This window comes from Atta cephalotes (assembly GCF_000143395.1).
Source record: "Atta cephalotes unplaced genomic scaffold scaffold00002, whole genome shotgun sequence".
Lineage (NCBI taxonomy): Eukaryota > Metazoa > Arthropoda > Insecta > Hymenoptera > Formicidae > Atta > Atta cephalotes.
This window is the reverse complement of record NW_012130066.1, coordinates 4,521,138-4,533,191: the sequence shown is the minus strand read 5'-3', so window position 1 is coordinate 4,533,191 and position 12,054 is coordinate 4,521,138. Positions and strand designations below refer to the sequence as shown.

General features: G+C 24.7%; 2 protein-coding genes across 2 annotated transcripts in view; both read left to right on the top strand.

Annotated features, from left to right (window-relative positions):
* The window catches only part of LOC105623210 (odorant receptor Or2-like), a 12,609-nt gene extending 7,202 nt beyond the window's left edge, over positions 1-5,407 (top strand). The window contains exons 3-6 of the mRNA XM_012204613.1: positions 2,110-2,317; positions 3,751-3,853; positions 4,127-4,282; positions 5,321-5,407. Of these exons, the coding sequence (XP_012060003.1) occupies positions 2,110-2,317; positions 3,751-3,853; positions 4,127-4,282; positions 5,321-5,407 (554 nt within the window). The remainder of the gene's footprint in view (positions 1-2,109; positions 2,318-3,750; positions 3,854-4,126; positions 4,283-5,320) is intronic.
* A 2,169-nt stretch (positions 5,408-7,576) lies between these two features.
* Positions 7,577-9,425, top strand: LOC105623199. Its single transcript, XM_012204602.1, has 5 exons — positions 7,577-7,692; positions 8,164-8,499; positions 8,707-8,917; positions 9,125-9,280; positions 9,369-9,425. Exons 1-5 carry the CDS (start codon positions 7,577-7,579, stop codon positions 9,423-9,425), a joined length of 876 nt encoding a protein of 291 aa, XP_012059992.1.
* The last annotated feature ends 2,629 nt before the right edge of the window (positions 9,426-12,054 follow it).

The following is a 12,054-nucleotide window of genomic DNA, read 5'->3' as shown; positions in this document are numbered from 1 at the left end:
AAAATGAATTTAGTTCTCAGATTTGAAAATATTGTTCTTGTATATAACGACATTTTTTTCATATAATGACAGGCAATAAAAAAATATAGTATCTCGTAATTGACATACATGGATAAAAAATATATGTGAAATATATGTTAAAATATATGTGAAAAATGTCATAATAAAGTTGGATAAGATGTGTTCTTTTAACATGTTTTTCCTTTTTATCTCGCAGTGTTATTTTTAAAATAGACATTAAGTAATTCTGTAATAATACAATTATATTTTACATATTAATTAAATTATATTTTACAAAATTATTTCACAAAAATTTGACATATGTACATATTGTTATCCAATATAGTTATAATATTAAAAAAAATAAATATTATGAAAAAAATATTATGAAAAATTTCTAAATTCATAAAGTTTTATAATAGTAACTAATTTGTCAAACATACGATAATGTAATACCTTTTAAAGTATTTAAGCAAATATATCTCGCAAATTAATTAAAAATGTTTATAAATGTATGTTACTTATAAAAACAAAATAATTGTAGTGATATATATATATTTAACATTCTTACTATTGCAATGTTTTACATTCATACATCTGTAAATTCAATTTGATTTTCAACATTATAAATGAATTATTTTCATAGAATTGTAGTCATCTATTTTTTACATAAAAAAATATTAGTAAATCAACTAAAGAAGCATTGAATATTGTTCAAAATTATATGCAGTGAATATTTGAATATTTGTAATGTAAAAAGTATTATATTATATATTATTAAAATTTGCATAAATTTTAATAATTTATAACAAATTATGACTTTACATATTTTTTTTATGTTCAATCAAAAATATAAAAATTCATCTAAAAGAGTGCACGATATCATAATATCATATAAATAATTAGAACATAGATACTATGATAGGAAATGTAATAATAATAGCTTGTAACTGAGTAACGGATGGCATTAATGTTGTATACAGGTAAGTTGTAGTCACTGCTCAATTAATATTTGAAAATATTTGTTTTTTCGAGTATCTTCATTGTATCACAGAATAATATTGTGATGTTACCGATGATGAGTTATAAATAAGATATTTTACAATAAAGAACACAAAAGGAATTGTATCAAGTATCTCGGAGATAGTTTATAGCTACTCTACTGATGACAATTTAAAGAATTTATTTTTCTATATATCTCTGCTAGTATATACCTGACTTCTTTTATATAGAATTGTCCGCGACTGTCTCTGCAAAAATAATGGTATATTATGCAATTTCGCATAGATATTATTTCGGAAGAATGTCACTTCTCAATTCTCGGGAATATTATTTTACGAGAGGACTGCAAGTCTTTTATTATGATAATAATATAGATACCTTATATGAAGAGGAAAGTTGGAAATATCGTTATTGAGAGACTATAGACGTTACGAGATTGTTTCCTTGTAACGTCATTTGACTTGTCACACATGTGCAGCGAATATTCGATTAAAACTTGTGAAGTATTCAACGAACAATTCGAACAAGTTAATCAAAATTTTTGTAAGTTTAAAGTATAAAAAAATGAAATATTTTACATAAATAGAATAATAGAATCGTATATAATATAATATAATATAATATAATATAATATAATATAATATAATATAATAATAATAGTAATAATAATCATAGTAATTCTATTGTAATAATAATATACTTTTATTTATTTTATTATTAAATTTTTGTATCTAATTATTAACATACATAAAGGCAATTAATTAGCGACCATTTAGCGAAATACACGATCAAATATCTAAAAACAATTAATCTCGATGCTACTAATTACCGCTCATTAGTATATTATCATAATAATTAAAATTTGTAGTAAATAAGTGTATATACATTAATTAAAACAGTGATTAATGTTGGGCAAGTGGATATTGAGAAATGATGTTGGAAAGAAAAGCGAAATGCCTGTCTTGAAATTTACGCTCGCGGTTTTAGCGGTCGCAGGATGCTGGCGACCAACATCGTGGACATCGCTGTTTAGACACATGATATATAATGCTTATACAACGTCAATGCTTATAACATTATACACCTTTGCAATGACTCAAATTATAGAGTTGATATTGAGAGCTGACAACGCTGACACAATTGGTGACGCCTTGTTCAACGCTTTGATTTCGCTTCTGGCATGCTACAAGGCAATTGCTATGCGGATAAATCATAATAGTATTACAATGTTAATTAGTAATCTCGTTGAGAAGCCATTTAAACCAGTGGATCTGAACGAAAACATGATTCGGGAGAAGTTTGACAAGAGAATAACGTAAGTTTCTTTCAGTATTTTATAACTAAATTATATTAAAACTATTTAAATTTAATTACATTTTATAAATGATTTTATAGGAATAATACATTATATTATTTAATTCTCTCCTCGATAACTGTCATTTATATGATCTTGCTTTCGATATTTACGAATTTTAAGAATGGAACTTTAATGTACAGAGCATGGTTACCATTCAACAGTTCAATATCTGCACTATTTTATCTAGCATACGCTCATCAGATATTCTCTCTAATATTTAACGGACTTATACATCCTATATGTGACAATTTAATTTGCGGATTATTGCTGCACATCTGCTGTCAAATCGAGATTTTAGAATATCGTTTGTCGAATATTGCGAATGACCAAGAAAATCTGCGCAATTGCGTACGCCATCATATATATATATTTGAGTAAGTTATATACATATTTATATATAAATGTATATTTGAGTTATTTTTCTAACGTAGAATATTATTTTTATTTCTTTAAGAGTATATTCTTATTGAAACTTGTCATTTTTCGAATTAAGATTTTTCAACTAATTTAATCATCTAGGGTCCAAAATTGTATATTTAAAATTAAATTAGGAATAAATTCGAAATTTGGGGACAGATTAGTTACACTTAAGAACTGAAGATGGAAATATATGTAGTATTGAATACTGATATTTTGAATTGTCAGAAAGGCTATACATCGACAGTATATGTATCCATAGTATAAATACCAATAGATTTTTCACTTATGAATTGAATAACCAATTAATGCTTCACATATTTTCCATAGTTTCTTTTCATTTCTTTTAATATATGTCATACCTAGAGATATAGAAAGAAAAAGATATAGAAAAAAAATAAATATGAAAATAGCTTAGTATTTTAAAGAATTAAAAAGTTCCATTATTTCTATTTGTATATATTTGTTCAAATTTCTTTTAGGAAATTTTCTTGCGAAAATAATTAATATGCTTATTAAGAAAAAATAATATATTAATTTCTATTTATATTATGACTATGTAGAAACATTTTATTGAAATGAATCTTTTAAAAATTTTGTTATCTTTGATACAAAAAAGTGCACAATATGCATGTTATCAATATAAATTAATTTTCTTTAAGTATATTAAGAAGCTGTTATATTACAAAGAAATTATAAAGAATATAGAATATAATTATAAAAGAATATAATTATAAAGAAATTAGAAATATAAGATAATTTCCATGTTTTTTTAAATATTAAACTATATATAACAATATAAATTCATTAATTATATTAGATAGTCTTAATGGAATCTGTAGATGAATTGAAAATGTTCTCTGTAATTTTAGGTACGCGTATATACTAAACGATAAATTTAGCAAAATAATTCCTAGTGAGTTCTTAACGATCACAGTGGTAATGTGCTACAATTTAATTCATATGGCTTTTAGAACGTCTAATACCGTTTCTTGTATACAAGATGTTATGGTTATAGCTAGCACTCTAGCTCCAATTTTTTATTATTGTTGGTTTGGCAACGAAATCAAGCTTAAGGTAATTTTAATAACTAGTATATTAATATAATAAATTATAATTTCATAATTCACAATTATTTGAAAAAAAAAATAAAGTTGCGAAATTGACATTATATCTATTGCTACAAAAAGAAGAAAATATACATACACACAATGTGTGTGTGTATATATATGTATCTCAGTATTTATAAGCCGTATTTATAAGCGTATTAAATTATACGTTGATAAAACATTTGTTTATACATAAATATATATATATATATATATAATTTTATTATAACTTCATTTATAGAGTCTTCAATTATCTGATAGTATTTATAATATGGAATGGACTATGTTCAGTAATAATATGAAGAAAGGACTCTTAATGATCATGAATCGTGCTACGATACCAATTGAATTTATCAGCGCAGATATTATACCGGTGAATCTTGACTCTTTCATAAAGGTTTGTATGAAGAATTTATTCTTTGAATATAACAAAAAATGATTTACTGAATAAATTTGTCATTAATTATATAAGTGTTTAGGTACTTAAAACGTCATATTCTCTTTTTAATGTAATGCTACAGTCGCGGAAACAGTAAAATAGCACAAAATTAAAAATTATTAATGATAAATATATATTGAATTTATTATGTATTATTGACACATCAAAGATGATAGTAATTAATTAATTTTGGTGATAGTAATTTTAATTAATTTTAATTTATTAATTAATTTTAATGCTAATAACAAATTTCTGAAAGAAAATGTTATAAAATTGTAAAAATACATTAAATAATATAAATAATACATTAATAGAGAAATGCGAGCACGCGCGATGGAATGAGCTAAATATAAATAAATTATGGAAAATGATTATTTACAATAAAGTTATACAAATACAACTATTGCAAATGTTTGTGTCTCTATATTTTTGACGTTTGAGTTTCATTTTTTTCTTATGCATAATTAACCAATATCTATTTAGACAACAAAAAATCCAAATCAAAATTTAAAATATGCGTTAATTACATATATATAATAATATGTACATATATAATATATTATATTATATAATAATTATTTTATACACAGATAACACGCATGAACACAAAATATGCCTTATATCTCGTTTCTAAACATGTATGTATTGCGTGTTATCTGTGCAAATATTAATAAAACATGTTATACATATATAATTAACCTTTTGTCTAATGTTTGAAATATTAAATTGCATTTTTAATGTTACACTTACTTGATACTTTTTGGAAAAATGTTTTGATATATTTTTACATAATATTAAATACATTATTTTTGATAAGGATATTTTAACAGGAATCATTAACTCGATTAAATATGCAAATATATAAATTATATTGTTACGCCCGTGCGGCCGATTTATGATGTCGCGCTCGCGGACACGCACACGCACTCCCGAAATGCACCGTCGAAACGAACAACAAATATTATAAAAAAGAACAAGAAGCGTTTATTAATACAGAATACAGAACAGAACACCGCGGAAGATGTTAGATGGAGCAATCAAGAGATACGTCCGCACGCGCCGACAGCTCACATTCAAATCTGACAATCTTGTCAAACAGACAAATATCTAATCATCTCGGCATGCTCTTCGCTAAGGCGCCGGCAAAACACGAACATAACACTATGTATATTAATTATAATGTTTAAATAAAAAGGTTCGGCTTTTGTATAATAAGCAACCTTGATATTGTTTGAATAGATCTGTGTTTAGAAACAATAAAGTGCTTAATGATAATTTAAGAAGAAAGATAATTTAAGAACAAATAATGTCTTATATATGATATATATTATCTGTAGTATTATCTGTTTTCTTAAAATTTTATCCAGGCAAGCCATAATTCTTAATTTATTTAATATTATATATATGAAGAATTCTTTCTTATATAGTAATAAAATATTTTATAATATTATTAATTACTGTATACTAAAGCGACATGTAAGTATAATCAGAGAAATAATTCGTAACACATATAAGGTTTGTTCGCATCGCATTCTCTAACATGTTCAGAAAATGCTCTTACCATAACATTTACTCACTCTAACTCTCGTTGAAGTGAGTAGAAACTATAGCAAGAGCGCATTGGAACATGCGATGCGAACAAACTTATCGATTTATTAATAAGAATATAAAGATTTCATTTATGTTTTCACTCATGACTGCGTACCTTGTTCTACGAAATTATGACACATATAGTACGCAATTTTGTTCATAAAAATTATTTATTATCAAATGACATTATATACAGGAGTTATAGGCTAGATATTCAATTGATTCTTATATTTAAAACTGTCTTAAATACAATCTTAAGTTATGAATTAGAGCTGATATCATTTTATTATAGATGAATTGATAAAATATCATTGCAGTTCACATTAACTGTAATAAGCATACAGTAATACCCACGTTTTTCTTTGCACATATAATCGAAAATTCTTATAAATATTGTTTTAATTGCTACAATTATCGTAATATATAAAAAGCTTAATATCGTAGAAATGATCACTGTTAGACTAGCTTCTATAATTCACTTTCTCGCTAATGTTTGTTATGCTATGAATAGAAATCGAAATGAGGTACGTGATGTTACATGTCAAGCATTGAATAGTGCAGTTAACAGTGATTAAAAATATATTTTTGATCAAAAATACAAGAGATGACGAATATTTCATAGAAATCCCTTACATCTGATGTTCTATATTGATGAACCTTTAAAAGCCACATTGCTTTTATCTTGTGGAAATGTTATTTACCCCATCGCGTGACAAATATTGTAGCTTATATCTTGCCTCATAAAAATAATATTCCGCGCCGTCGCAAACTTGGTATTACGGTAATAACAGAGATACATAAAAAGGGGTTTGATGAACGAGTACTCTACAATATCATAAAGTACTGTCGTGAGGGTATAGACGGGTATATTCTGGGTATATTCCGATCTCTTGTAAAATTTGTCTATTGCTATTTGAAGTGTGAATATATGATGTAACCATACAATTTTTTACGAACTGTTCAAATAGTTCTATTTGTTAAGATATTATTTGTTAAGATATTTGCAATTTTTTTTATGTGATATAGTTAAGTGAGAATTGATCACTTTGTAAGTATAATAAATATTATGAATTTATAAGTTTTATATATTACAAAATAGAATTGTACAATTATTATGTTTATTTAAAAATTATAAGTTCTTTACATTTTATATATCAAAGTTTGGTTTATTTAAAAAGACAACTTGTTAATAGAAATGTTTTTACCTGTATAATGTCAATGAATTGAACACTTAAGTAATTCAATTTTGAAGTCTATTTAAGTGAAATTAAGTTTCATATTAAATATATGTAAAAAAAAAATTTTATTTTTTTTATTTTAAATATATATGATATTGAACGTATACATAGATATAAGTATAGATATAATACTATGAGTAATTCACATATAGGCAAAATTAAATTTTAAAAAGTTTGAATGATCGTGCTGGAATTTACACTTACACTCTGCGCAGTCAGCGGATGCTGGCAACCGCTTACATGGACATCTTTATTTAAATATATGATGTATAACAGTTATAGAATATTGTTAATTTGTCTGTTATGCACATTTACAATATCGCAAGTTGTGAACATCATACTAAATATTAATAATTTTGACGAAATAAGCGATAATATATATATGACGTTGACGGTATTCATAGCAACCTATAAAATAACTACTATGTGGGTAATTAAGGAACACGTCATAACGATAATCAATGTTCTTAAGAAGAAACCTTTCAAACCGTCAGAATCATGCGAAGTAATAATTCGACAAAAATATGACAAAACGATAAAGTAAATATTATTTTCGAATTACACAAATAAATTCATCAGTCATAATTAAATAATTAGAATATTTTAACTCCATTATTGCATTGTGTTATTAAATAGATTACACAACAATATAGAATGTATTAATATTTTAAATATCTAAATTATTTAATTTTAAGACAATGTACATATATAGTGTTTAACACAATACACATTACAATATGATTATTGTCTGAACGTAATTATTTAATTATTATTATTATGTTTTAATTATTATCTGTGGGTATTATTTGTGGGATATTAATGATTTATAAGCATTCTTCCAATGCCAATATTCCATCAATATTCCACAAACAACACAGATGTAAATAGTAATATAATTTAAGAAAAATAGTGCAATAAGAGTATTAAGTAAATTTTTCAAAAACAAGTGGATGTAACAATTTTTCATAGCTGAGTATTAGAAAATATTTTCATAAGAAATACATTTTATAGGAAATACGCAGTATGGTATTATGGCCTCGTCCAAGTAACAGTCATATGCATAATTTTAAATGCTATCTTTATGGATTTTATAGAAGGAAACTTGACATATAAAGCATGGGTGCCATTCGACTACACATTACCTATTATATTTTTGTTGATGTTTACTCATCAAATGATAGGTATGTCAATCTGTGCGGCTGTAAACGTTGCCTGTGATAGCCTAATAACCGGACTCCTGCAGGAGATCTGCTGTCAATTCGAGATTCTGGAATATCGATTGACGAAAATCTTATACGAAAAACATATTCTTCGCGATTGTGTACGTCACCACAATCGTATATATGAGTTAGTTTTTAAAACCACTCTGTTATTTCAAAAATTTACAATATAATCATCCTGCACAAAATTGTTTGTATGTTCTTTGGAAATTTTCATCTTAAAATAATTCGGAAATTATTAAATCGTTTATCTAACAAAGAATGTCATGAAAGATATTCGATGAGATTGATAAATGATTTTTAAACAGATTAAAATTTTTTTATTTAATCGTAGATACGCTCATATAGTAAATCGCAGGTTTGCGAAAATAATTGCTCTCCAGTTCGCAGTAAGCATGCTAGTAGTGTGTGCTAATTTATATAAATTGGCTGCTATTTCTCTCTTAATGATTAATGGAAGTCTTGTTACTCTCATACTATATACGGCCTGCATGTTATCACAGATCTTCCTCTATTGTTGGTTTGGAAATGAACTCAAATTAAGAGTACATAATTTATCTACATATATTATGATCTTATATTTATATATAAAAAAATAAACTATTTTTTATTCTTTTGTAATTCTTTCTTTTGTAACTACTAAAACTTTAAGTATAAAGATACAAAAATCTCAAAATAAAAAAAAATATCATTACGTAATAGATGGTTCATCATTTTTAATAATACTCAATGCTTAAAACGTTTACTTACAGAGTACCAAAGTAGCAAACAGTATATACAATATAAAGTGGCAGGAGCTTGATAACAAAAATAAAAAATCTTTTCTGTTAATTATGAGACGTTCAATGATTCCCATTGAATTTAAGAGCGCAATTGTCATTACATTAAATCTTGACTCGTTTGTAGCTGTCAGTATTAATTGATAATAAAAATATGTTTAATTTCTTTTATAAATGTTTTAAATAATATGAAATGCATTAACAATTTTTTTTACAGTTGCTTAAAACATCGTATTCGGCTTACAATATATTAAAACGTGCTCAACAAGATTGATTAACAGAAATTGTATTTTATATTCCATGAATCGATATACAAGGTATGTTAAAGATAAATTATGTACATATTAGTTAATATCAATGATATAAACATATCATTAATACTATCTAATTTATTTTTACATAATATATGAAATATTTGCGGAAGGCTTTATATTTTATTTGTGTTGTGTAAGAAAAAATATTAAAATGAGAAACAAAAGCTTATAATGAGAAACAAAATTAAAATAATATTACAAAGAATTTATATTAACAGTAAAAATACAAATTCTATCCAAATGAATAATGTTAATAAACTTTTTTTATTACTCAATTCCTATTATTTCTCCTTGGATTATAAATATTTATAAATTACATTAACTGTTGATATTTTATTGTAATAAATAATATATACAACTGTAAATGCTTGCAAATAAATATATTACAATAAAAACATTTTATTATAACTACTATCAATAACTATATTAATATCTTCAGCATTTTTCATATTTAAAAATTAAAGCTATTTCCCTACTCGCATATATGTATAGAAGATGTTTCTATATAAATAGTATTTGAAATAACTGCTAAACGTAGAATATACAAAAAAAAGCATAAATACATTATCTTTATAATTTTTTATATAAAATCTGAAAATATTCAAAAGAAGTCTCATTCTAAATTTTTTAAATTTATATTAAAGTTATCTCTTTTTTTTAATGGTGCACTATATTTTTATTTTAATACTATAAAGCATTAATACTATAAAAGCATAAAAAAGACAAATTTAATAGTCTCTTCAAATTGACTCTGAATGTGCTTCAATTTAATTCAAATGGCTTTTGAATCATTCAATACTGTTTTTTATATGCAAGACATTGTAGCTTCTATTTTGGCATCAATTTATATCTTTATTATTGCTGATAATGAAATCAAGCTGAAAATAATTCTAGTTCTTTCGTAATTATCAAATTGTTTGAAAAAAATCAAGTTATACCTACTATTATAAAAAGAAAAAAATTGATACGTACATTTATAAACATATATACATATGTATTACATACAAAGCATATAATATACAGTGGCTGCCAAAAATTCCGGGCCGACTGAATATCTCGGAAAGTATGCATTTTTGAGAAAAATGTTTTAGAAAAAAATTATAGGATTCAAAAAGATCTTTAAAGATATTTAATAATAAAAGATATTTAATATTTAAAGATATTTAATAATTTTATTAGTTTAATCTTGAATGGCGTCGTCAATGTCAAATCAGAATCATATTAATTTTTTTAAATTAATGGACACCCTTTTTGATTTCATAATCTAAGATTGAAAATAAGAGAAACAATTTCCAATGACCTTGATCTTAACAAATATTATCCAGGACATGATCCTGAACAACATTCAAGAGATTTTACTCGTTGGACACTTTGAGTAATATTAATAATGGCGATACTGTAACATTCAAGTCTTATAACTCGAAAAATACTTAATGAAAATGAACTTATATAATAACGTTTTGAAAAGCTTTTGACATCGACTGTTAAATTAAATGGAATCAAAAATAGGATTTAATTAAAATAGGTATCCAATTAAAAAAATCAATGTGACCTTAACCTGACATTGACGATGCCATTCAAGATTAAATTGATAAAATCATTAAATATTTTTTAGATTTTTTTAAATCCTACAATTTTTGTCTAAAACATTTTTCTCAAAAATGCATACTTTCCGAGATATATTCAGTCGGCCCGGAACTTTTGGCAGGTACTATGTGTGCGTGCATGTGTGCGTGTTTGTGTGCATGTGTGTGCGTGCGTGCGTGCGTGCGTGCGTGCGTGCGTATATAATATAGAGTTATCATAATTTTATCTAAGAGTTCTTAAAAATTATCAGTCTTTATAACATAGAATGAGTAATGTTTAACAACAATAACGTAAATAAAAAACTTTTAGTGATTATCGTATACTCATACTCGATATTCGTACTTATTCTCAATCAGATTTATCAGCGCAGACATTATGATAGTGAATCTCGGTACTTTCGTAACGGTTTGTATGAGAAACTTATTTTTTTTATGGAGTAAATAAATAATTTACTAAATTTGATATTAATTATTCTATGTTTAGACACTTATAATATCATATTCATGTTTTATCACATTTTATTTACGTCACATATATGACGTAGCACAAGATTAAAAAGTGTTATTAATAATAAATACATATTAAATTTATATTATTGACACATCGCTAGTGATAGCAATCAGATAATTAAAGTCAATAACAAATTTTCAAGATCAAATATTATAAAATTGTTAAGAAATGTTAAATTATATATATATATATATAATTAATATATTAATAAAAGAATGTGTGTACGCGCACGCGCGATGAAATAAATCAAAATATAGATAATTTTTAATATTTTTAGAAATGATTATCTACAATAAAAGTATATAAATATTTATAACCTTACTTATTTTCCATTGTTTCTTTTATTCCATAAATATATAAATAGAACAAAATGCAAACTGATCTTTTGTGCTAACAAACCTTGCAATTTATGCAATGTTTTATTTTTAATTTTTCTTAATGTTTATATATATATGTATATATATATATATATATATATATATATATATATAT

What these genes read in the sequence shown, in the direction of transcription:
- LOC105623199 (XM_012204602.1), top strand. Translation starts at nt 7,577, where the DNA reads ATGTGGGTAATTAAGGAACACGTCATAACGATAATCAATGTTCTTAAG. An exon ending in AAATATGACAAAACGATAAA is followed by an intron (nt 7,693 to 8,163) that starts GTAAATATTATT and finishes TACATTTTATAG; the next exon opens with GAAATACGCAGTATGGTATT. An exon ending in CACCACAATCGTATATATGA is followed by an intron (nt 8,500 to 8,706) that starts GTTAGTTTTTAA and finishes ATTTAATCGTAG; the next exon opens with ATACGCTCATATAGTAAATC.